The 27,623-nt window shown below is 40.0% G+C and overlaps 1 protein-coding gene across 1 annotated transcript; it reads right to left on the bottom strand.

Moving 5' to 3' along the window:
- Window positions 1–100: 100 nt before the first annotated feature.
- Window positions 101–27,623, bottom strand: slu7 (SLU7 homolog, splicing factor). The gene is made up of 15 exons (XM_060927260.1): window positions 27,549–27,623; window positions 23,587–23,789; window positions 22,756–22,909; window positions 22,587–22,667; window positions 16,940–17,104; window positions 16,747–16,812; window positions 11,892–12,023; window positions 9,435–9,532; window positions 9,168–9,235; window positions 6,780–6,919; window positions 6,509–6,670; window positions 6,329–6,433; window positions 4,146–4,217; window positions 3,402–3,518; window positions 101–567 (listed from the first exon to the last, which is right to left on the bottom strand). Exons 2-15 carry the CDS (start codon window positions 23,739–23,741, stop codon window positions 388–390), a joined length of 1,695 nt encoding a protein of 564 aa, XP_060783243.1. The 5' UTR covers window positions 23,742–23,789; window positions 27,549–27,623; the 3' UTR covers window positions 101–387.

The raw sequence follows: 27,623 nt of genomic DNA, 5'->3' as shown, positions 1-27,623 counted from the left end.
TGTCTGACACACAGTAATAGACGGCTGTAGTTACTATTACTGCATTACCATTATGTCAAATTCGGAATAAGCATCGAAATCAACACGCAATCAAAACCAGTTCTCTCTTAAAACTCATTTAATTCAAATCTTTATATTGTTCCAAAAAAAATAATTAAGGACAGATGATCAATACATCAAGTTAACATGCTGCGTTTTGCCATACACATAATATTTACAGCTTTCTGTTCACATTCTACAGCAAATACAAAATATTTCCAAATGAAAAATGAAGCTATCCCAGTCTGATCTGCCCAAATGACTAGACTGAGTAGTTTTCTTTACTGTAGGAAATTAAAAATGAAAAAAAAAAAAAAAAGCGTCGAAGACTTCCAGGACGATTCCGGATCACTGATTCAGGAATGAGGCCATGGGGTCGTCAGGTCGGGCGCGTTTCATCCGGAAGGCCTCCATCTCCTCTTCGGTGGGTTCCCGTACCTCCTTCAGGCTGTTATAGGGTCTCTTCCTTTCATCCATCTGCATCATCTCAGCGACCTGCTTCAGTCGCTGCTCCTCTGCGCTCAGAGCCTGGCACACAACGAACAACTTTCAGCACTCACACAGCACAAGAGCGTGTCAGGGCAAATATAATGCACAGGTATTCGATTCTTAAGGGTTTATCTTTGTCATAAAATGTTGCTCACGTAAACCTCTGGATTTTCATAGGGCAAATTAGGTATAATTAACAGTTATTCCACAAAATCGAGTCGTACATGAGCTGATAGCCGATGAGGCGCGTAGCACCGAGTTAGTTATAATCCACGTACGACGAGATTGAGTGGAATAACTGTTTTATTTTATCCACATTCACTGGAATTTGAGAAGCAGAGCATTTTTATTTTTTGCAAATTTCACGAAATGAAAACTTCATCCAAAACGTCCGACAAGATCATTTCCGCTTAGACAGCCTTCTAAAAAAAAATAAATAAAATTAAAAAAATTATATATATATCGACAGCGGCATGAATTGACTTTAGTGTTGATTTTTTTTTACAGTAAGTGCCGTCTTGCTGCCATGCCGAGGTATAGAATAGCTTTAGACATTTAATTCTTCCTTGGATATTTCAGTTCTGTAATTTTCAAACTGCTTTGAGCTTTTGAACCAGTCGAAAAATTTTCAACAAATTTTAATACTTAAAGACGAAGAATGTAAACAAACCGGCGAAATGACCGGAGCAATTTGTGAACAATGCTATAATAATAATAATAATAATTCTTGAAAAATTTTTAAAAAAAAGATACGTTCTTAAGGGCCCCATACACGTTCAAAAAAGTCGTCAAAATTTTGATATCAAAATTTTGATGCAAAATTTTGATGCAAAATGTCCACACACGATTCAATGTTTTTTCTATCAAAAATTCAGTATTGTCAAAAACTTTGACATGGACGCAGCAGTGGCCGTAGCACTTGTGTTCGCTTTGGACAATGAACCGCCTCGGCATTGACGGAAATGGTCGAAAGACTGGTTTTTGAAACGGCGAACGTACGGTCACGTCAACCTCCTCAGAGAACTTCGTCTCAAAGAACCAGAGGACTTCCGTAATTTCCTTAGGATGGATGCCCCATCCTTCAATGAATTATTGGACCTTGTTAAGCCATTGATATTGAAAGAAGACACTGTGATGCGTTCATCTATACCACCAAGTGAATGCTTGTCCATCACACTGAGGTACCTGGCATCTGGAAATTCTTTTGAAGACTTGAAATTCCTGACTGCAACATCTCCGCAAGCAATTGGAAAGACAAGCCCCCCCACACACGCATCAATAATTTGACGACTCTTCAAAAAATATCAAAGTGATTTGATATGTCAAAATTTGGGTTCAAAATTTTGACATCAAAACACCCTACACACGATCAAACTTTGTATCAAAATTTTGACATCAAAATTTTGATACAAAATTTTGACGACTTTTTTGAATGTGTATGGGGCCCTTTACCATCAAATACTTTCATTCCATATTTTTTTTTTTTTTTTTTAAAGATATTTTTTTGGGCTTTTTGCACCTTTATTGGATAGGACAGTGTAGAGACAGGAAATGAGCGGGGGAGAGAGATACGGGAAGGGATCGGGAAATGACCTCGGGCCGGAATCGAACCCGGGTCGCCCGCATTCATGGTATGGCGCCTTAACCACCTGAGCCACGACGCCCCCTTTCATTCCATATTTTGATACTTTTTTTTTTTTGCGCATTTTTTTGTTTTCGAGTCGAGTTTTTATTTCGTCCTCAGTTGGTTCAGCAACGGGCGGCACGGTGGTGTAGTGGTTAGCGCTGTCGCCTCACAGCAAGAAGGTCCTGGGTTCGAACCCCGGGTCCGGCGAGGGCCTTTCTGTGTGGAGTTTGCATGTTCTCCCCGTGTCCGCGTGGGCTTCCTCCGGGTGCTCCGGTTTCCCCCACAGTCCAAAGACATGCAGGTTAGGTTAACTGGTGACTCTAAATTGACCGTAGGTGTGAATGTGAGTGTGAATGGTTGTCTGTGTCTATGTGTCAGCCCTGTGATGACCTGGCGACTTGTCCAGGGTGTACCCCGCCTTTCGCCCATAGTCAGCTGGGATAGGCTCCAGCTTGCCTGCGACCCTGTAGAAGGATAAAGCGGCTAGAGATAATGAGATGAGATGAGATGGTTCAGCAACACGCTCCGCCATTTTGTTTTTCTCTACTCATGGTATAGGAGCTGATATCCTAGTAATAGAGTAGCCAATCAGAGCGTGCAATTGCTCATATCCAGCGAATGTGGATAGAATAAAACGATATACATTTTGCGACAATAAATCACGATACAAATTTATGACGGTTCGAATTGATGAAATAAATGAATTGTAATTATCATCACGCTGCATAATCTCTTAGTTTATCCGAGATAGCAGAGGGTGTAATGATGTAAAATGGTGGAGATGTACGTGACTTCACTCGGCGCTGGAAGTAACACAGCTCTAATCTCCAGAAAATACACAAAAAAAGATCTAAAATGGAAAGGAGCTGCTGTGTGATTGACTCTACAAATAGATTTAATAAGAAAGATAAAGAAAAGAGAAGAAAAATTGAGGTAGAGGTACATTTTCATGAAGTTGTTTTTCTTTAAGAAAAGGCCTATTTGTTATTAACTTTTGAATTTTTAATTAAAGGAATATTTTAGTTCACAAACTGTTATATTTTACTCCAGCCTTTAAAAACATGGGTAAATAATTACTGTTGGTTATTAAGAAAGTTATTTTTTTTTAAATTTAATAAAAGGAATATTTAACTTGATAAAGAATAGGAAGATAAATGTTGCTTTTTTTTGGTTATAAAATTTTTTTCAACAATATTGTGGGAAAATCAACTCGTGAATCGTTACACGCCTAGTGCAAATGCGTCACCTTTTTCAGCTTTTCCTTCTTTTTGACTTCGTCTTCCTCGTCACTGCTGTCCTCGTTTTTCTTCTTGTGCTTCTTTTTCTTCTTATTCTTCTTGTCCTTCATCTTTTCCTGGTGCATCTTGAAAAACATTACAAAGACCAAATTCAGCACATCAGACTCTCAAAATACACTTAAGATCAAATACAGCTTGAATTACATAAGGCTGCTTTCGATTAGACTTTTCCCTTGCTATTAAATTCTTTTTTTTTTGTCCTGATATGAAATAAAACGCAGCTTATGCGATGCAGACGCTGTAATAACACTGTTACCGCTCCAAGCTAGTATCAGCTAGCTTGCTCTCTAGATTAGATTTACTATAATCGGTAATAAAGATAAATAAAGACTGGTGTAACTCTGATCCTCTTGTGTGATGTGACTGTATTCAGCCCACAGTTAAAGAGGAACATCAGCACATCAAATCACATCACAAGACAAGTTATTATTTTGACAATGTTATAATATTGCGACGTATTTTCTATGCAATGTGTTGTAAACCATTTCATATTCGCTTGCTAATATAGATACTTTTTTCACTAGCACTTTGTCCTAATTGCTCGAGGGGGGGGGAATCACTCAACAAATTCTGCTGTTTTGTACCCACTTCCTGTTGGGCTACATGCAAATTGTGTGCTAACGGTTGAGAAAAAGGAAAAAAGCAAAAATCCACCCACAGAAGCACATTGAGAAGGAATGAACCGTCAGTACCTCTAAAAGTGTCTTTGGCACCTCCTCATTTTCTTCTTCGATGCCTTCGTCAAACTGGATGCATGATGTGTTCTGTAAAGGAAAGCACGGTTAAAGAGTCTACATGCACTGACTGGTTTCATCGTTACGCCACATAAGCAGGAAGGGGCCTCTGGTCATTTCACACGTCTTTTTGCACAACTGTTGCAAACTATCCTGAAGATGTCCAAACGTCAAGCGTTTGGGTGTAAAAATAAGCACACACACGGAGCATTTTGCTGCCTGTAAACTCCATCACTGGTCACTCCGTCACCCCCCCAAAAAAAATTATATATATATATTTTAGTGCTGTCAAAGTTAACGCAATAATAACATGTTAACGCGATCTCAATTTATCGCGATTAAAAAAAAATAGTGCCGTTAACGCAAATTCTAATTTGGCCCTGCGAGTCACCCATAGTTCCTGTTGAGGCTTGTCGCGCGCTGCTTCAATAAGAGTACGTGTGAGTGATGGAGAAAGGCATAGACATATAAACATCCTCGCCGCCATATTGGATGGGGCAAAGTGGAGATTCTTCAACCGTCTCTGGTATAGCGTCTAGACAGTAGCCGAGAATAAAGATGCCTCATTCATGTGCTGCGTTTAACTGTACCAACAGGTTTACCATCCAAACGAGATCACATGGGATTACCTTTCACAGGTGAGACTGGAAAAATACTTTTCAATACTGTTCCTTCAGTCTTCAGTCTCCCAGCTCATCTCCACCGGGTAGGTGTAGAGTTATAAGCAGTGAGACTTAGATAATACAGTGCCACACTATGATGAACGTTTTTGAACGCATGATGAATGTTTTTATTTTTGTTATCTGTTTTTTTCTTCTTTTATGGCAAATACTTCTCTTCAAAAGAAACTAATGAAGAGTAAAATAAAACTTTATTTTCACAGTGATATGCACTTTATTTTTCATCCCTTGTTTTTCTCATCTAATATGGAAGTTATGGATGTCAGTGGCTGTGACAAGACGTGTTATGCTCTGCAATAAAAAAAACAAACAAAACAAAACCATTGGTACAAAGCAAGCTCATTCACTTTTTTATGCTGATAAGAGAATTACAATGGTTTTTCATGTGATAAAAATGTGCAATTAAATTGTGATTAATCGCGAGTTAACTATGACAGTCGCGACATTAATCGCGATTAAATATTTTAATCGCTTGACAGCACTAATATATATATATATATATATATTCCTTGTATATATATATTTTTAATGTAACATGCTTTTGTTTGTTTTTATTCACTGGGAAAAGCGACCTTTTTAGACAGCAAGAATCGTGTTTCTATGGCAACAGGAGCGTTTACTAGCATCTGTGCATGCTTTATCTCACCGAGTGAGATTTAAACTTCATAAAAGTGAAGTCTGTTGATTGGCGGATTTTGTTGCCAGAAAAAAAAAAAGATAGAACTCGACGGGGATGCCTCCGCCTGGTCCATCCCCAAATCACAACTTAAGTCGTGATCTGGGGATGGACATTTGACCTCACAGTAATCGTGACCTGGTGAAATTACTTGTATCAGCCTTGGAGATATTGCGTTCACAAGGTTTTCGGACAGACATTTGACCTCACAGTGACCTTGACCTTAGACCTTTTGATCTCAAAATCTACTCAGTTCATGTTTGTCCCAAAGCGCACAAATGGTGAAAGTTTGGTGAAATTCCTTTCATTAGCCTTTGAGATATCGCGTTCACAAGGTTTCGGGACGGACACATGCATGGACGGATGGACGACCCAAAAACATAATGCCTCCTGCACCTTACGGTGGCGGACGCATAAAAATCACATGGTTACAGAAAATTTCTGATTATATTTCTAGAAATAGAAGCCTTTAACCTGGAAGTGGACTGTAGCTGAACTGGTGTACTGTGTTAAATTGTTTGGAGGGAGGATTGGTGATTAACATGCGGGCTTCATTAGACAGGACGGGTTCAAGATGTCGGCGTGGTGAAATAAAATCGCTCGTATTCGATCGAAATCTCAGCGACTTGCATTAAAAAAAAAAAAAAAATCCATTAAACATCAAAAATCCGTAGGTATTTATTATAAAGATTAAATATTCTTAGAACATGTGCAAAAAGACTTTGGTGTGAAAGTGCAGTACGGAAGGAAAATAATTCGGTTTGAGTATAAAAGTGAGAACTCACTGTGGTTTTCTTGCCGGTGTCTCCGGTGCAGTAGCTCTGTTTGACCAGTGAGTGGCAGCACTTGTAACCCCAGTTGCCATCTTTCCAATACGAGCCCCAGATACACTGCAAACCAAATGCCATTTTTAACAACACATACATCGCACGCATTAGATCCTGCCGTCCTTCACCGGTACTCACGGTGTGGTTATTGATAAGGACGTCCTCTTCGTATTTGGAGCGAGCGATGGCTTTCTCCTGGCCTTTGATGACGGCTCCGTGTCGAGAGTACTCCACGTAATCCTCGGTCTGAGCGAGCAGCAGCTCCCGTGGAGGAGCGTCCAGATGTTCTTGACCCCCATACTGCAGATGAGATGCAGACGAACATCAGCGCTCACACTCGGACATCGAAAGAAAGAAAGAAAAAAGAACGAACGAACAAACGAATTGTGAGCATGGTGTTTAGCTGTACCTTTTCCAAAATGCTCTCTTTCTGTTTGTCTTTGAAATCTTCCTTCTTGACCCTGAAGGACTGATGGAGCAGCTCCAGCTTGGTCGGGTCAGCCTGCAGGTGGACCTCCGTTCCCTTCTCGTACGCCTCCCACGCAAAGACTGAACGACAGAGCGGTGAACACACAAACAGGGAGGAGAAAGGAGTGTAATGATGTCAGAGGAATGTATGAGGAATATTTCACAGCTAACAGACTATTCAGGTTTTTACACGTCCAAATTTAAAGGGGAACAGAGGGCAATATATAGAGTAAATATAACAATAAAACACACATTAATGAACCTTACTCAAGACTTACAAAAGTTTTTTGTTCTAAGGTTGGAAAGTTATAGTGTTTTGAAAGTAGCTCGAGCAAACTATTTCCGCAGTTTGAACAGCCCGCCATGATATTAATTTTATCCAATCAGAATGCACGTTCATTTTCTCTGCGTAACACTCATGACGTATGTATGTGCCCAGTTGTGTTGGCTCATTGAGGTTGGGAATAGCACGTGTGAAATACCCGTTTGCGACGATTTCGCAAGTCCACGGGTGGCGCCTAGTCTGGTTAACACCAGACCATATCACAAGTGAAATATGGTCTGGAATCCGCCTATTGAATTTCTCGTAGGGGAGGTGTGGTTTACGATTGTCAACGGCCGTTTATTGGACGTTGCGAATGTCTATCATTTGGCGTATACGTAGCCCATGGCCAATCATGGCAGTTGTACCCGGTGACGTAGTTAGAGCGACGAAGAGGCGAAGAAGAGAAGGAAAGAGAAAGAGAAGGCAAAACAAAAATAGGAAAACAATGGCACCGAACGATTACTGCCGTTTGTGCAAGACAAATATGAGAGAAGCTGGTTTGGTTAGTTTGGTTCGTCTCGCTCGCCGCCATGTTAAATGTGATCCGTAAACAGTCCCAAATAAACTACAAGCTTCCGTTTGTCGAGTAGTACGTGTCACCGTCTTTCCACCCCTCCCCACTCTCTGATTGGCTCCCTAACTCAGGCGAGCCTTTAGACCATAGTTTCCATGCTGTCTTTTCAGATCGGAACGATTGTGCAAAGCAGCATGGGATTTCCCAGGCTAGGTGGCGCCTATCTCATTGCAGCAAATAAATTCTGCTGGACTCGTGAGCAACTCCACGTTACATTTTCCGCACGAGCACCACGCCGTGTCACCTGCACGCAGACGCTCTGCCCCACGCTCGCCATGCCCATGGTCAGCATCAGTCTCATCCTCGCCGCCATCCGAGCTTTCTTCTCTTATTTCATCACCGGAGTCGAGAGTACCTCTCCTAGGTTCAAACTGGTACCCTTCTAAGCCGTAGCCTGCTTGCAGTGTGTCTTGCGGGATCTCTTCGTATGATTCGACCGAGCTGTCGCTTTCACTTGATGTGCCCGACGCCATGATTACATGCTTATCTCCTCTATTTCGGAGAGTTCCGCTAGTGCAGTGGGTAGCGCTGACGTCACGGTCTTTTAAAAATGGCGACTCTTGTGCGGTTTAGCGTATAAAGTATTATATTTACAATTACCAAGATATTTCGTTGTTTTCTAGTACATAAATTTGATAGAATACTTAAGAATACGTTACTTTGTCACATCAGCAACTGTATATATTATATTTTGTACCCCTTTAAAAAAAAAAAAAGTGCTCTAGTTTTATTTTTGAATTACATCTCTCTCACCACATAGATGGATTTTCTACGCTATTATTTTGAAACAAGGGAGTTTAAATTAAGATTGTACATGCTGTTTTAGTCTTTTTCGCCATCATGATAAGCAGCACTAAGCATCAAATCACCAATAAGATCATCTATAGTGTAAAACAGTGTGTTATTCTATCCACATTCACTGGATATGAGCAATCGCATGCTCTGATGGGCTACTCTACTACTAGGCTATCAGCTCATATACCGTGAGTAGAGAAAAACAAAATGGCAGCGTGTTGCTGAAACAACTGACAGGATGAAATAAAAACTACTCAAAAACAAGACCCCCCCCCCCCAAAAAAGCAACAAAATATGGAATAAAAATATATGATGGTAAGAACATATATTTTTTATTTTTCAATAATTATTATTATTAGCGCATTTTTCACAAATTGCTCCTGTCATTTCGTTGGTTTGTTTACATTCTAAGCGGAAATTGTCAGGTTTTTTGTATTAAGTTTTTATTTATCGAATTTGCAAAAAAAATGCTGTTTCTCAAAATCCAGTGAATGCTGATAGAATAAAACAGTTATTCCACTCAATCTCGTCGTACAAGGTTTATAGACAACTCAGTGCTGCGCACCTCGTCAGCTATCAGCTCATGTACGACTCGATTTCGTAGAATAACTGTTAAACAGACGTTAATGACGTACGCTGTGTCTGTGCCATTCCGATTGTATCGCCGCTGTAACGTGCAAAGTTGTCTCCAGCATACCCCACCCTGCAAACAAACAAACAAACAAACACCAGTTCAGTTTATGCAGGAATATTAGTGTAGTTTCTTTATCTGTGTCATACATTGAGAAATCAGTGTACACACCTGTACATTTACTAACTGATCAGTTTAGTAGGTTTACTGAGAAAAGTGATCATGTTGAATTAAATAAGGCACTTAATGAAATGATTAAACAGGAACGTACTCTTCTGGATTCTTGCCGGTGTTGGCGTACGGGTTTTCTCTCATGGCTCGGGTCTTTGGGTCGTAGTAAGCAGAGTTTGGGTCCAGATTTCTCAGGTACTGTAATATTAATAATGTGTTAGATTGGACAAATTGCACAATATATAAATATAACAGGGGCGGCACGGTGGTGTATTGGTTAGCGCTGTCGCCTCACAGCAAGAAGTTCCGGGTTCGAGCCCCGTGGACGGCGAGGGCCTTTCTGTGTGGAGTTTGCATGTTCTCCCCGTGTCCGCGTGGGTTTCCTCCGGGTGCTCCGGTTTCCCCCACAGTCCAAAGACATGCAGGTTAGGTTAACTGGTGACTCTAAATTGAGCGTAGGTGTGAATGTGAGTGTGAATGGTTGTCTGTGTCTACGTGTCAGCCCTGTGATGACCTGGCGACTTGTCCAGGGTGTACCCCGCCTTTCACCCGTAGTCAGCTGGGATAGGCTCCAGCTTGCCTGCGACCCTGTAGAACAGGATAAAGCGGCTAGAGATAATGAGATGAGATAAATATAACACATAAATATCCAGTACTGTGCAAAAGTCTTAAGCACCCTATATGTATACTTTATTTTTCATACAAACTTTGTTATACATTTCTATTTTATGAATTCTACATTATCGAGTCAGTACAAAAACATTTTAGAGTTTCAAATGTTCGGGTTTATTTTTTCCAGCACAAAATTAAATATTGCAGAAAAAAGTTTGTATCTGAGCAGCATGTTCCATAAGAAAACACGTTCTTTTCAGATTAAAAAAGAAAACATAATGAAGGCTGCTGGGTTTTGGTGCAAAATGAAGAAGCGAGTGTGACAAAGTGTCCAGAAGAACTACGGCTGGTTCTGGAAGATGCTCAGTAAAACCTACAGCTCATTTCCGCATAAAACTGAACTCACTGGACCGGAGACTACTGTTTTTATTTTTTTTTTAAAGCAAAGGAAATTTTGTCTTACACCAAATATCGACTTCCTTTCATTTATCATGGCTTACGGATTACTGCTTATAGTATTTTCTCACATTGAAACATTCAATTTCATTATTTTTAAGCCATTTTTGGTTGACACCATTTCTTTACGTGTGCCTAATTTTTAATTTTAAAAAAATTATGCTCTCAGTCTATATTATGACTTGAATGAGGCAAAATGCAGATGGAAGCCTGATCATAGAAATACAGTTTTATATACAAGTATATAAATTGGATGCTGGTTATGTTCATTTTGGCTTCCATCAAACACAATATGCTTTTTAGAATGGGGAAGTCTCCAAAAAACCCCAAGAAGACAGAGTCATCTATATCCCCGCCCTATATACCAACTATATACCAAGTTTCAAGATATTATTTGTCACATTTTTCAAGTTGTGCTGCAGGAAACCAACCCTACCTCTACACTGACCTCAGCAGCCCATGGCATAAATCCACCGGACCTTTGGTCCAGCTGAGCTAAAAATTAAAATCTCTCACATTTCTTAGTATCAAAAAGCACATATACATTACTTAATCAACATATATACCAACTTTCAAAACCAAACCACTCATAGTTTTCAAGTTCTGCTCCAGAAACAAAACCTAGCCCTAAGACTAAAATTAAAATTTCTCAGTATGAAAAGGCACATCTGCATCACCTTGTTAACATGTACACCAAGTTTCAAATCCGTATCATGAATAGTTTTGGATATATGCTCCGGAAACAAACATTGCTCTAAGAAACTAAGTCAAAATCTATTTTTATGTAAAAATTTGAAAAATACTTTTTTTCAACAATCCAAAATAGCAAAAGGCAGCAGTTCACGTGTTGTTTGATATGTATACAAAGCTTCATGAAGATATCTTCAGGATCAAAATAATTAGTTTTTCTTTTGTTTCAGACATGTAAAAGCTTTTTTTACCTTTACCTGACATGTTTCGACGGTGTAACTTCCGTCTTCATCAGAGGGTGACCCTCTGATGAAGACGGAAGTTACACCATCGAAACATGTCAGGTAAAGGTAAAAAAAGCTTTTACATGTCTGAAACAAAAGAAAAACTAATTATTTTGATTTAAGAAGAAGACATAATGAACGTAATATATTTGATATCTTCAGGAGTTTTAAAGATATGGCCCGGAAACGAAAACGTAACCGGACGGATAGAACCCGTTTCTATATCCCCCGCCCAAAAAACAACTCTTTCTAAAGGATGTTACAGCCATGACATAGAAAATGACTGTGTTTAAAGTTTCTACGTACGTAAATATTACATATAAAAATATGCATACAGTCTCATCAAACAATCCTATCAGTGATACTGCTCCGAATACTAAACTAACTGGAGTTTGTTTGTTTGTTTGTTTATAGATAGATAGATAGATAGATAGATAGATAGATAGATAGATAGATAGATAGATAGATAGATAGATAGATAGATAGTCCAGCTGTGTGTTAAACGGAGATGTTACCTTCGCAGTGTCCTCTCTGATCCTCAGGTTCCTCACTGTGATCCGTCTCTTGGAGTCAAAGTTCTGCCCGGGCATGTCGATATCATCTGCGTATTTGTCCTCATCCTCGTCCTCGCTGTTGTGTTCTCGCTCCTGGAAATGAGTACTAGTCAAAAGTTTGTACACCCCTACTCTACTCATTCATAGGTTTTTCTGTATTGTGTATTTTCTACATTGTGGAACGGAACAATACTGAAAGCATCAAAACTATGAAATAACATCTGGAACATGGATGGACTTGCGTGGTAAATAAAAAGGTGTTTAAAAAGAAATAAATCATAATATGTTTAATATTTTAGATTCTTCAGAGTATCCAGCGTTCACCTTGATGACGCTTTGCACACTACTGGCGTTATTTTAACCAGCTTCCTGAGGTCGTCACCTGGAATGCTTTTCAATTAACAGCTGTGCCTCGTTAAAAGTTAATTAGTGGACGAGTTACGCGTTTGAGATCAAACAGTAAATAGTAAATAATAAAAATACTCTTGAAAAAACAGCCCGATTCCATAACTGTAGTAACCCATATTATATCGAGAACCGCTCAACTAAGTAAAGAGAAACGACTCCATTACTTTAAGACATGAAGTGACACAAACGCATATATATATATATATATATATATATATATATATATATATATATATATTAAAAAAAACACATTTTAGATGTAATCGATTTTCTCCAGCATTCACGGTGGTTGCTAACAGAAAACCATACAAAAACATTTTAAAAAAAGCTTGGCAGGAAATTGTAACAAGCAACTTTGCTATTTATCAGCAATTAAAGAGACACGGTTTAATCACATGCACTAAAGCACAAACCCTTCCGCCTACCATTCTGCTTTATTATCTCTGAAGGAGATTTTATATCTGGTTTGTGTCACAATTTATCACTCTTCAATTTATTTAATATCTGATCATTATCAGTCACTACAACCCAATATAAGTGCTATATTTATAACAAATAGTGACTCGGTTAATTAGTAAAAACAGTATTTTTTTTTCAGTTAAACTGTCTTAACATAAGTTTTATTAAACCCTCAGAGCGCTCTGGCTACTTTTTAGGTAAAATTACGGATAAAATTGTGTCACGTTTAAAGCCTTTATTTTTCTGTAAAGCTGCTTTGCAACAATATCAGCTGTTAAAAGCACTATACAAATAAACTTGACTTTTTGAGACATAAATTCTCCATTTTTTTTTATATATATATATATATATATATATATATATATATATATATAGGGCAGCAGGGTGGTGTAGTGGTTAGCACTGTTGCCTCACAGCAAGAAGGTCCGGGTTCGAGCCCCGGGGCTGGCGAGGGCCTTTCTGTGTGGAGTTTGCATGTTCTCCCCGTGTCCGCGTGGGTTTCCTCCGGGTGCTCCGGTTTCCCCCACAGTCCAAAGACATGCAGGTTAGGTTAACTGGTGACTCTAAATTGACCGTAGGTGTGAATGTGAGTGTGAATGGTTGTCTGTGTCTATGTGTCAGCCCTGTGATGACCTGGCGACTTGTCCAGGGTGTACCCCGCCTTTCGCCCGTAGTCAGCTGGGATAGGCTCCAGCTTGCCTGCGACCCTGTAGACCAGGATAAAGCGGCTAGAGATAATGAGATATGAGATTTTATATATATATATATATATATATATATATACACACACATGTATATATATATATATATATATATATATATATATATATATATATTTATAGTCCCATTTCAAGTGTGTATGTGGCGTTTCAGAACATTTTCCAGCACTGACATGATATGAATTGTAGTCTTAAGTCTGAGTAACTGTAAATAAGCTATTTTTTTTTAAAAAAAAAGTAGAAATTCTGCTATTTATAAAACAACTTAAGTTCTGTTTTGAAAAAAAAAATCTACACTTGTATGAATATGTGTTTAGAATTAAAAAAAAAAAAAATCTGGAAGGTCAGTTGGATCAAAGTGCGTTTGAAAGTCTCCACGCTGAATGTGATTGAAGACAGTCTAAGATCTCAGCGGGTTTAAAAAACAAAACAAAACCCTGCTCTGATGAAACTAAAAACAGGAAATTCAGAAACTTCTGTGCGTATTTAGAGGGAAAGGTCGTCACATTCAGGAAGCCCTTACGAAGGGTTGGTAATGAGTGCGCGGTAAATGGAGAAGAATAAAAAGCTCATTACAGTGGAGTTAGTGATATTGATAGGTTTAATGGAACCACTATTGATTCCTATAAATCATATATTTATAATCTATTAAATCAATTTCATGGTTTAATTGATTTCATGGAATCAATAGTGTTCACTTGTTTCAATCAATCAACCTAAGGTTTGTTTCTCTCCTGATGCAGGACCCTCTCCCCACCTGCCTCCAGCCATCCCAATCGCGGGCCTCCATCTTGTTTCTGGTCTCCCTCCCGGTCTTATCCGCCTCCTTGGTGTCGGTTCTGTCACTCTAGCAGTCTGGCTATGTGCCCTTGCCAGCGATGTAATGATTTTTCCGATGACACAGATAACGTCCACCACCACTTCTGTTTTGTGTCTTATCCATGTCCTGCTTTTCTAGTCTCTTAGCGTTCTCCCTAATATAACGCGTTCCATCTTTCTTTGTGCTACTGCCAGCATCTCCAATTGTTAGGGCCCATGTTTTTCGTTACCACAGATCATCACAGGTACGATGTATTTGTTCAAAACTTTTTTTACTCTCATACTCGCTTTTTTTTATTTTACAGAATATTATTCACTTTGCCAAAAGCTGCCCAACCTAGTGTGACATCTCTTGATTTCAGGTAAAAAAAAGATCTCCATGTCTTGTTGTAGTCTTTCCAAGGTCTACATACAGCAGAGATGCCTACCCCAAATTTTGAATTTCAGTATTCTTGAAAACATTTTTCAGTATTTTGGAATGACTTTCAGTAACATTAATTTATGCGCATCTCCATTATAAAGAGGTGTATATACCAATATGTTTAACATTTAAATTATTAAAAAGAACTGTTTTGTGTGAATTGAATAAACAAAACGCGAGCAGCCATCTCAACTGAATTTCCACTCAACAAATTTCTCGAGCATACAATATATCACATTTTTCTAAATACAATACTGTTCCCTGTTTGCAGACATTACGGTTGACTACCAATTATTGGTATTGAATGTAACTCCTCAAAAGTATTATATTATATTGCCTGGCAAAATGTTCTACCTGTTAACAGATTCTAATAAAATTTTTAAAAAATTCTTATTTCATGCCAAAGAGAGTCCGACATTGTTATCTTAATGTCCAAATATATAAATACTTCAACATAATGCTTCAGAAGAGACATTGAATAAAATGACATTTATAATTGTATTTAAAACAGTGGAATGATCAAGTTTTTACCACAATCCCAACAGCACTAATCATAAAATTCTGTTTTTGATCATACTACATGGACATTTGCACTTGCAACACTGAAAAGACTTTGAATTAAAGAAGTACAGCCAGTGTTTGATATTTCAGTGAATAAAAATCAGACATGTAAAAAGAAACTGAATAAGTTTAACTCACATTTCATGGCACTAATTGGCAAGTTCAACTCCAAGCACAGGTCAACCATCACCGCTTCAGCACGTGTCACGTTCCGTGTCTTTTCATCCACAGATTTCGTAAAAAACTGCTGGATACCCCCAGATTTACTTTCCGCCTGACTCGCCATTTCAGCATACTCCATATGTTTTTTTTTTTGTAGTTGACATGCCGCGTGCAGTCATCGCGACCACCATGAGTGATGTTAATGTCAGTTCTACACAGTTTGCAGTGCGCGTATCCATTGCCCTTTTGATTGGGTGTAATGCACGGCCATTCTACCGCATATCGTGGGAGGAACATGTGCTTCACTTGTCCCGATACTGAGCGTTTCATTTCCACTATTGAGAAGCACCACCATGCGTGTGATGCCGAGCGAAAATAGCGCGAACAAATGTGCGGAATCTGTGCATGTCACACACAGCATGTGCGGTTGTCATAAAAATAAATGGCCGTGAATCGCGCATGGATTGAAAAAGTCGCTTGGACATTTAAAAACAACTCACTGGAATATAATAATTCCGTACAGAATAACACTGTTTGCCGTAACATCGTATTTACGTAACTTTTCCGTACAAAATACGGCCAATCCGTACTAGTAGGCATCTCTGATACAGTATCTGTCTACTACTTCTACAGCTGAGTTAATAATATCAGCAGCATCATTTACCATCACATGTCGAGTCTTGCTGGCGTTGCAAATATCTGTGAGCATACCTTGGAATTAATTCGGATGGTGAGCGAGCTATCAGAAGAACGTCGTCAGCAAAGCTCAGTGAGGAGAGATACTCGCCATCGACGTTTATTCCTTTCTTTTCCCAGCAGATGTTGATTAGCACATCCTGAAGACATGCTGTAAATAATTTCGCTGATATGTCGTCTCCTTGTCTTGCTCCTCTTTGCAGTTTGATTTTTTTTCCTGACGATCTCTGCGTCGTTAGCTTGTTTCCATCATGTTATTTATACGTCTTTGTAGATAGACGTGTTGTTCGAGCACAGAGCTTTTCTTTTCAAATGTTTCATTCCCAAACATTTAAACGCATTACCACTATCACTACGTAAAGATTTTTACTCCAGTCAGATTTTCACTCCTAAACTCTGACAGTGAATTGTACGTGGAGAAATATTATCCTGATTATACGACACCTTTCGAGACATTCGAATCAAAATTTGTCAGGAGGAACATCTCCGGCTCCAAAACAAAACCTGTTATCAGAAATGAACTCTATCGTAATCTGTGGGATAGAAACATCTCTCTGTCGTCAGTACGTACTCCGTGATCCAGTTTCCCGGTGGCCAGCTCCTCCTGTAACCTCTGGGCTTTTAAAGTCCGCTTGGCCTGCGACACAGAAAAGTACAACAACGTCTCTACTTAATGACTCTTTCGAAAAAAAAAAAACCAACAACAATTATTAGAATTATTATTATTATTTTTTCTCGACAATGATCTATCCTGTGAACGTTACCAAGTCAACTTTTGAGTACTCCTCTACGATGCGCATGTGTTCCTCGGGGTCGTAGCCGTTCCAGCGGTCTCGCTTCCCATCGTAATCCATACTGAGCTGAATCTGATGGTGTTCATCCGGGGCGAAGCCTGTACCCGAGAACTTCGCTCCAACCTTCCTGGGCCGCTGTGAGGAGCCGAAACAAGAACCAGCAGACAAGACGAGGTTATAAAAGTTAAGTTTTAAGGATGACACTGAACCATGGCGGTGTGTGAGTGTAGTAACTTTGGCAAACGATCGCTCATCATAATCGTAAATACACCATATTTAGAGATCACCTCGTACATTTTTTTATGTAAAATCTTTAGGCCACCCATTTTTTATCTTTAGGTTCACAGATTTTTTCAACATATTTTTGATGATGTCGGTCGAAATAAAAAAAAAAAGTGTCCTTGTCCAATTATTATTATTTTTTTTTTGCATGGCAAAATTTCAGTGTCGGATTAAGATGATAAAACAATTTAAATTCAAGAGACACACTTTACATACATACACACGCACACATACATATATGTGTGTGTGTGTGCGTTCTTGTGTAAAAGTTTATAACACGGACTAGCATTCCGGTACTTACTTCTCTGAAGGTACAACCCCGATTCCAAAAAAGTTGGGACAAAGTACAAATTGTAAATAAAAACGGAATGCAATGATGTGGAAGTTTCAAAATTCCATATTTTATTCAGAATAGAACATAGATGACATATCAAATGTTTAAGCTGAGAAAATGTATCATTTAAAGAGAAAAATTAGGTGATTTTAAATTTCATGACAACAACACATCTCAAAAAAGTTGGGACAAGGCCATGTTTACCACTGTGAGACATCCCCTTTTCTCTTTACAACAGTCTGTAAACGTCTGGGGACTGAGGAGACAAGTTGCTCAAGTTTAGGGATAGGAATGTTAACCCATTCTTGTCTAATGTAGGATTCTAGTTGCTCAACTGCCTTAGGTCTTTTTTGTCGTATCTTCCGTTTTATGATGCGCCAAATGTTTTCTATGGGTGAAAGATCTGGACTGCAGGCTGGCCAGTTCAGTACCCGGACCCTTCTTCTACGCAGCCATGATGCTGTAATTGATGCAGTATGTGATTTGGCATTGTCATGTTGGAAAATGCAAGGTCTTCCCTGAAAGAGACATCGTCTGGATGGGAGCATATGTTGCTCTAGAACCTGGATATACCTTTCAGCATTGATGGTGTCTTTCCAGATGTGTAAGCTGCCCATGCCACACGCACTAATGCAACCCCATACCATCAGAGATGCAGGCTTCTGAACTGAGCGCTGATAACAACTTGGGTCGTCCTTCTCCTCTTTAGTCCGAATGACACGGCGTCCCTGATTTCCATAAAGAACTTCTAATTTTGATTCGTCTGACCACAGAACAGATTTCCACTTTGCCACAGTCCATTTTAAATGAGCCTTGGCCCAGAGAAGGCGTCTGCGCTTCTGGATCATGTTTAGATACGGCTTCTTCTTTGAACTATAGAGTTTTAGCTGGCAACGGCGGATGGCACGGTGAATTGTGTTCACAGATAATGTTCTCTGGAAATATTCCTGAGCCCATTTTGTGATTTCCAATACAGAAGCATGCCTGTATGTGATGCAGTGTCGTCTAAGGGCCCGAAGATCACGGGCACCCAGTATGGTTTTCCGGCCTTGACCCTTACGCACAGAGATTCTTCCGGATTCTCTGAATCTTTTGATGATATTATGCACTGTAGATGATGATATGTTCAAACTCTTTGCAATTTTACACTGTCGAACTCCTTTCTGATATTGCTCCACTATTTGTCGGTGCAGAATTAGGGGGATTGGTGATCCTCTTCCCATCTTTACTTCTGAGAGCCGCTGCCACTCCAAGATGCTCTTTTTATACCCAGTCATGTTAATGACCTATTGCCAATTGACCTAATGAGTTGCAATTTGGTCCTCCAGCTGTTCCTTTTTTGTACCTTTAACTTTTCCAGCCTCTTATTGCCCCTGTCCCAACTTTTTTGAGATGTGTTGCTGTCATGAAATTTCAAATGAGCCAATATTTGGCATGAAATTTCAAAATGTCTCACTTTCGACATTTGATATGTCGTCTATGTTCTATTGTGAATACAATATCAGTTTTTGAGATTTGTAAATTATTGCATTCCGTTTTTATTTATAATTCGTACTTTGTCCCAACTTTTTTGGAATTGGGGTTGTATGTGGTCATATGACCGTTGAGCTCTCATGAGCACGTCGAAGGCTGATACGTTCGTGCTACTTGATTCGATAGGACTCTTTGCGGCACCATCCTCTTCTAATTCCAGTCAGATACTTGCAGCCAAAATCGCGAACTAACGTTATGGCAGGCATATTCGGCATCGCGCTCGTTACATCACCACCTTCTTTCTGAGAACCAAAGATCGTTTTGATCTTTTCATTGTTTACTTTCAACGCTTGAGAGACGAAATTGCCCACGTTTTGGTTAGTGAGACAGTGAAAAGACTTTTCTTTACCACACTTTATGCTTACGTACAGTTGAGGCGATAGCTCGGAATCCATGCTGTCAGTGTCAGCCATGGTCAGCACGAGGTTGACACTGTCGTAAAGCGGTCGTAAATACCATAAAAACATTCAAGTGAATACTCAATGTCGTAAATAGTTTCGTTTTCGGACTCGGCTGAAGTGGATATATACAACACACATTGCCGTTCGTATTTGCGATTCTAATACTGTTTACTTAAAGAAATATGACCTAGCACCAGGGATACAGTGCTGTTACAAGAAAAATATGTGAGACTATTTTTTTTTTACATTTCTTTTTGTACGTTTCAGCGGTTAAAATAAAAATACGCACAGACTTTTTATTTTTCTAGCGGTAGTATTTAACTGCCGTCGGCAGATCCGGGATCCGAAAAATCTAAAATGAGTTGCCTTAAATTTGTGCAAATCGTGTGCCAGATTTACAAAGTTTCACAAACGCTGATTTTCTTTGCATTCACATACGTATGTGGATCACCAAAAGGGCAAAACATGGTTCTGATATAGATGACTTGCAACCACGTGATCAAAACGTGCTATGTCATGAGCGCCCGCCATGATGGTGGATATACAAAGCAACTAGGATGGCAGCCGCTGAAAGCGTGTCTGTAAACAATGCTGAATTTCCTCAGTATTGTGTCGCAGTATTGCGTCGCTGGTGTCGCAAAGCCGTCGCAAACCCTTCTCAAGTCAGTTTCCATGAGGCTTCCTCTAGTTCCCTGCCTGCTGAGGGAAAGCCGGGCTGCGACAGCCTCCGACTAGTTGGAGACACAACAATTGCGGTAAAATATGCGAATATCAATTCGGCGTGACTCCAAGTGAAAATTGTCGCTAATTTGCATATTTTATCGCAATTGTTGTGTCTCCAACTAGTCGCGGGCTGTTGCAGCCCAGTGAGATACTACCCTAACTTAAATGCAGTAACTGTAATAAAAATAAGTGATTTAACCTCCACAGAATGTTCCAGATATACAGTGGGGCAAAAAAGTATTTAGTCAGTCACCAATTGTGCAAGTTCTCCCACTTAAAAAGATGATAGAGGCCTGTCATTTTCATCATAGGTATACCTCAACTATGAGAGACAAAATGAGAAAAAAAAAATCCAGAAAATGACATTGTCTGATTTTTAAAGAATTTATTTGCAAATTATGGTGGAAAATAAGTATTTGGTCAATAACAAAAGTTCATCTCAATACTTTGTTATATACCCTTTGTTGGCAATGACAGAGGTCAAACGTTTTCTGTAAGTCTTCACAAGGTTTTCACACACTGTTGCTGGTATTTTGGCCCATTCCTCCATGCAGATCTCCTCTAGAGCAGTGATGTTTTGGGGCTGTCGCTGGGCAACACGGACTTTCAACTCCCTCCAAAGATTTTCTATGGGGTTGAGATCTGGAGACTGGCTAGGCCACTCCAGGACCTTGAAATGCTTCTTACGAAGCCACTCCTTCGTTGCCCGGGCGGTGTGTTTGGGATCACTGTCATGCTGAAAGACCCAGCCATGTTTCATCTTCAATGCCCTTGCTGATGGAAGGAGGTTTTCACTCAAAATCTCATGACACATGGCCCCATTCATTCTTTCCTTTACACGGATCAGTCGTCCTGGTCCCTTTGCAGAAAAACAGCCCCAAAGCATGATGTTTCCACCCCCATGCTTCACAGTAGGTATGGTGTTCTTTGGATGCAACTCAGCATTCTTTCTCCTCCAAACACGACAAGTTGAGTTTTTACCAAAAAGTTCTATTTTGGTTTCATCTGACCATATGACATTCTCCCAATCCTCTTCTGGATCATCCAAATGCTCTCTAGCAAACTTCAGATGGGCCTGGACATGTACTGGCTTAAGCAGGGGGACACGTCTGGCACTGCAGGATTTGAGTCCCTGGCGGCGTAGTGTGTTACTGATGGTAGCCTTTGTTACTTTGGTCCCAGCTCTCTGCGGGTCATTCACTAGGTCCCCTCGTGTGGTTCTGGGATTTTTGCTCACTGTTCTTGTGATCATTTTGACCCCACGGGGTGAGATCTTGCGTGGAGCCCCAGATCGAGGGAGATTATCAGTGGTCTTGTATGTCTTCCATTTTCTAATAATTGCTCCCACAGTTGATTTCTTCACACCAAGTTGCTTACCTATTGCAGATTCAGTCTTCCCAGCCTGGTGCAGGTCTACAATTTTGTTTCTGGTGTCCTTTGACAGCTCTTTGGTCTTGGCCATAGTGGGGTTTGGAGTGTGACTGTTTGAGGTTGTGGACAGGTGTCTTTTATACTGATAACGAGTTCAAACAGGTGCCATTAATAAACAGGTGCCATTAAAGAAGCTACAGGTCTGTGAGAGCCAGAAATCTTGGTGACCAAATACTTATTTATTTTTGTGGGCTTTTTTCACCTTTATTGGATGGGACAGTGCAGAGACAGGAAATGAGCGGGAGAGAGAGAGAGATGGGGAGGGATCAGGAAATGACCTCGGGTCGGAATCAAACCCAGGTCTCCGGATTTATGGTATGGCACCTTATCCAACTGAGCCACGACGCCCCCACCAAATACTTATTTTACCGAGGAATTTACCAATTAATTCATTAAAAATCCTACAATGTGATTTTCTGGATTTTTTTTTTCTCATTCTGTCTCTCATAGTTGAAGTGTACCTATGATGAAAATTACAGGCCTCTCTCATCTTTTTAAGTGGGAGAACTTGCACAATTGGTGGCTGACTAAATACTTTTTTGCCCCACTGTAAAAGTGCAGTAATCCATGCGAATGATCAGTTGACGTTTACATTAGTTTGTCTTCTCATGCGAAAATCCACACACTCCGGAGCTCACACACGAATGTTTTACAGATTTTACAGGATTTTCATCTCATCTCATCATCTCTAGCCGCTTTATCCTGTTCTACAGGGTCACAGGCAAACTGCAGCCTATCCCAGCTGACTACGGGCGATTTTCATGAATGCCAAATTTCTTGTATAACGCTCATACATGTGAATATTTTTATTACAAATATATTGCTTGTATCCAGGAAAAAATAAAAAAAAAAGCTATTTATAAATCTCTCCAGAAATGAAAAAGTTTACATTTCATTTCCAACTCCATGTTACCTCGAGACAGTCCTTCTTCGTGTGTGTAATGGCACCGCAGTTCTCACACGCCCCTTTCCTGAACTTTGTAATGACGGATTTCTGCAAACAACATTTTTTTTTTTTCAGTATTAATCCTCATCCAAGAATTTCATCGATTTGAACTTGATGTGAGCCGGAAGCTGGTTACCTCCTGTACGCCTCTCTTATACCATTCTCCTATAGCCGAGAAGTTATTCTGTTTCTCCTCCTGAGGCCTCTGGTGCTTCAGCGTGGGTCTCTTTGAGGGGTCAATGTACCAGGGCACGGAGGAGATATACTGAGGAATGTGAGGGTTGATGTCCCTAAAAAGAGAGAAGACAATGGCATGAAGACAAATTGAACACTTTGAAAGCTTAATGATGATACGTAACTGTCAGTGTGTGTGTGTGTGTAAAAGGAATCGGCTCTTTGCAGATAGAAGTCACGTGCTTGGATACCGCTTAGCAACAATAAAGTAGGGAGCAAGTGTTCAGGTAAAGAAAACCCGACAAGGTCAGGAACAAAAGTTTCAGCAGTCTATAGCGCTTAATCTCTTTCCTTTTTTGGCTCATTTTTACAGGAAGAAATTATTTTATCACGAAGGCATTGACCTTCAAAGGACAGATCTTCCCAGTCACACAACATGGCGACTTCGCAACGTATATACACACTACGTTCACCAAAAAAATCTTGTGAAAGCACTTATTTTAATTCTAACAGCTCAAACAGCCCCATAATACAAGTTTTCAAGGTAAAAATGAAAATTTATATTCAAGGAAACAAAACTCCGAAAACTACTTTGACAATTCTTCTATAAAAGGAAAAAGATTAAGCGCTATAAACTGCTCAAAAACCTTTGTTTCTGACCTCGTAGAGGATTTTGTTTCCCCAAACACTTGCTCTCCACTTTCGCGTTGCTAAGCGGTATCCAAGCACGTGACCTCCAGCTGCAAAGAGCGGATTCGATTGTAGGAGCTTGTTCCGCCGCTCATCGACATACTTTCCCTCCTCGTCAACCTCAGCAGGAGCATTTCCCAGCTTCCTCTGCTCCTCCAGCTCCTTCTTCTTCCTCCAGTCTTCTCGGGTCATTTTCTTGGGTTCTTCGAGGTCTACGACCCCTTCCTGACCCGAGCTGGTCTCGGTTTCCTGCAGCATGGCGTTCAGGGACCGGCACAGCAACAAAACAGGGATCAGGAATTCGGGCTGCAAGAGAAATAACAGGTTTTAATTATTTACAAAGATCGTATGGCAAACAGACGCTCAACGAAAACTAACACTAATAATAAAAATGGATCTAAACTGTGTTTTTTAACAACGAAAAACATATCATTGATCATGTGAAGTTTTCTGTTTTCTATAAGGAGACGTTTTTAGAGCATTTATAAGAAAGGAGTTTTCGAGGTCTATGACCCCTTCCTGACCCGAGCTGGTCTAGAATGGAGAAAGAGTGCGCTAGTCCCAATATACAACCCCGATTCCAAAAAAGTTGGGACAAAGAACAAATTGTAAATAAAAACAGAATGCAATAATTTACAAATCTCAAAAACTGATATTGTATTCACAATAGAACAAAGACAACATATCAAATGTCGAAAGTGAGACATTTTGAAATTTCATGCCAAATATTGGCTCATTTGAAATTTCATGACAGCAACACATCTCAAAAAAGTTGGGACAGGGGCAATAAGAGGCTGGAAAAGTTAAAGGTACAAAAAAGGAACAGCTGGAGGACCAAATTGCAACTCATTAGGTCAATTGGCAATAGGTCATTAACATGACTGGGTATAAAAAGAGCATCTTGGAGTGGCAGCGGCTCTCAGAAGTAAAGATGGGAAGAGGATCACCAATCCCCCTAATTCTGCGCCGACAAATAGTGGAGCAATATCAGAAAGGAGTTCGACAGTGTAAAATTGCAAAGAGTTTAAACATATCATCATCTACAGTGCATAATATCATCAAAAGATTCAGAGAATCTGGAAGAATCTCTGTGCGTAAGGGTCAAGGCCGGAAAACCATACTGGGTGCCCGTGATCTCCGGGCCCTTAGACGGCACTGCATCACATACAGGCATGCTTCTGTATTGGAAATCACAAAATGGGCTCAGGAATATTTCCAGAGAACATTATCTGTGAACACAATTCACCGTGCCATCCGCCGTTGCCAGCTAAAACTCTATAGTTCAAAGAAGAAGCCGTATCTAAACATGATCCAGAAGCGCAGACGTCTTCTCTGGGCCAAGGCTCATTTAAAATGGACTGTGGCAAAGTGGAAAACTGTTCTGTGGTCAGACGAATCAAAATTTGAAGTTCTTTATGGAAATCAGGGACGCCGTGTCATTCGGACTAAAGAGGAGAAGGATGACCCAAGTTGTTATCAGCGCTCAGTTCAGAAGCCTGCATCTCTGATGGTATGGGGTTGCATTAGTGCGTGTGGCATGGGCAGCTTACACATCTGGAAAGACACCATCAATGCTGAAAGGTATATCCAGGTTCTAGAGCAACATATGCTCCCATCCAGACGACGTCTCTTTCAGGGAAGACCTTGCATTTTCCAACATGACAATGCCAAACCACATACTGCATCAATTACAGCATCATGGCTGCGTAGAAGAAGGGTCCGGGTACTGAACTGGCCAGCCTGCAGTCCAGATCTTTCACCCATAGAAAACATTTGGCGCATCATAAAACGGAAGATACGACAAAAAAGACCTAAGACAGTTGAGCAACTAGAATCCTACATTAGACAAGAATGGGTTAACATTCCTATCCCTAAACTTGAGCAACTTGTCTCCTCAGTCCCCAGACGTTTACAGACTGTTGTAAAGAGAAAAGGGGATGTCTCACAGTGGTAAACATGGCCTTGTCCCAACTTTGAGATGTGTTGTTGTCATGAAATTTAAAAATCACCTAATTTTTCTCTTTAAATGATACATTTTCTCAGTTTAAACATTTGATATGTCATCTATGTTCTATTCTGAATAAAATATGGAATTTTGAAACTTCCACATCATCGCATTCCGTTTTTATTTACAATTTGCACTTTGTCCCAACTTTTTTGGAATCGGGGTTGTACAAGAATAAGGGAGATGTACAGAGCTGCAGTAATTACAGAGGAATAAATTGATGAACCACACCATGAAGCTATGGGAAAGGGTATTGGAGGCGAGATTGAGAAGAGAGGTAGCAATCTGTGAACAGCAGTACAGGTTTACGCCAAGGAAGAGCACGTCGGATGCAATTTTTGCTTTAAGAATGTTAATGGAGAAGTACAGGGAAGGCCAGAGAAAGCTACATTGTGTGTTTGTAGACATGGAGAAGGCATACGATAGAGTGCCGAGAGAGGAGTTATGGTATTGTATGAGAAAGAGTGGAGTGAATGAGAAGTATATTAGAGCAGTGCAAGACATGTATGAGAACAGTGAAACAGCAGTGAGGTGTGCAGTTGGAACGACTGAATGGTGAAGGTGGGACTCCATCAAAGATCTGCTTCGAGTCCTTTTTTGTTTGCCATAGTGATGGATAGCTTGACGGACGAAGTGAGGCAAGAGTCACCATGGAACATGATGTTTGCAGATGATATCGTGATATGTGGTGAAAGTAGAAAGGAGGTTTGGAGAGATGCATTGGAATGAAGAGGAATGAAGGTGAGCAGTAGCAAAACAGAATACATGTGCATCAGTGAGAATGGGGATGAGAGTGTAGTGAAGATGCAAGGAGTAGATGTAAAGAAATTTGGTGAATTCAAGTACCTGGGGTCAACTGTGCAGGAAAATGAGGGCTGCGATAGTGAGGTGAGAAAGAGAGTGCAGGCAGGGTGGAGCAGCTGGAGAAGGATTTCAGGAGTCATTTGTGATAGGAAAGTCCCAGCAAAAGTGAAAGGTAAGATGTATAAGAGAGTAGTGAGACCAGCTGTGATGTATGGATTGGAGCCCGTACCCTTAACGAAGAGACAGGAGGCAAACTTGGAGGTGGCGGAGTTGAGGATGGACAGGATAAGGAACGAGCACGTCAGAGGGACAGCACATGTGGAGAGCTTGGGAATTAAGCTAAGAGAGATGAGACTGAGATGGTACGGGCACATCCTGAGAAGAGATGCAGAGCATGTTGGAAGGAGGATGGAGCTGCCAGGCAAACGAAAACGAGGAAGGCCAAAGAGGAGATACATGGATGTGGTGAGAGAGGACATGAAAGTGGCAGGTGTGGTAGAGAAGGATGCGGAAGACAGGGAGCGATGGAGACGAAAGATCCGCTGTGGCGACCCCTAATCAGGAGCAGCCAGAAGAAGAAGAAGATAAGAAAGGAGTTTTCAGAGTGAGCATGTGTAACAGTTAACATTTTCCTTCCAGCACAGGAAAAGTCTTTATTATGTCTAGTTTTATAGCTGCTATATAATATGATGTGATGTGAGTGATAACTTGTCTTGTGACAACATTAAATGTAACAAGAAATTGATAAAAACAAAACCCCAATATGTTGTTCAATTGTAATCAGTGGCACATTTCTGCAGTCTAAGATTAATAAAAACACTTCATGACATGCTGTTACAGGAAAATGACCGATCTATAACTGATTATTTTCCTACAACAGCACGAAACTAAGTCTTTTATTCCATACATAAAGCATAACTAAGCTAAAATCTCATTTTGCAATTAAATTTGCATGAATAAACCCAAAACATTTTGGTATTAAAAAACAACAAGCATACAACTTCACATTAAGTACTACTATTAAGTATATATCTATTATATTTACTTTAAATCATGTTACATTACGTTACTGTTAGCTGGCTAGTTAGCATGACTGCTAACATTAAGAACGTTACAAAAACGAGTCTTTTTCAGAGAAAAGAATAAACTATATATTTCTGGATTGTTCTCAATACACACGTTTACCTGTAAACGCAATTAGTAGCGCTATATATATATATATATATATTTTTTTATTATGTTTATAAGTAATTTACCTTGTACTGCAGCTAAACCCCAGCTAGCTAGTTGTTTACAAGCGTGTCAGACGCAGAAACCGGAACCGGAAGTAA

Source organism: Neoarius graeffei, chromosome 8 (genome assembly GCF_027579695.1).
Source record: "Neoarius graeffei isolate fNeoGra1 chromosome 8, fNeoGra1.pri, whole genome shotgun sequence".
NCBI lineage: Eukaryota > Metazoa > Chordata > Actinopteri > Siluriformes > Ariidae > Neoarius > Neoarius graeffei.
Note: the sequence above shows the minus strand (reverse complement) of the source record. Positions and strands in the feature narration are given on the sequence as shown.

Excerpts from the sequence above, each read along its gene's own strand:
- slu7 (XM_060927260.1), bottom strand. The coding sequence starts at position 23,741 with ATGCTGCAGGAAACCGAGACCAGCTCGGGTCAGGAAGGGGTCGTAGAC. Across the intron at positions 9,236-9,434 it reads ACCGGCAAGAATCCAGAAGA|GGTGGGGTATGCTGGAGACA; the intron begins GTACGTTCCTGT and ends GTTTGTTTGCAG. Across the intron at positions 6,920-9,167 it reads CGGAATGGCACAGACACAGC|TCTTTGCGTGGGAGGCGTAC; the intron begins GTACGTCATTAA and ends TCTGTCGTTCAG.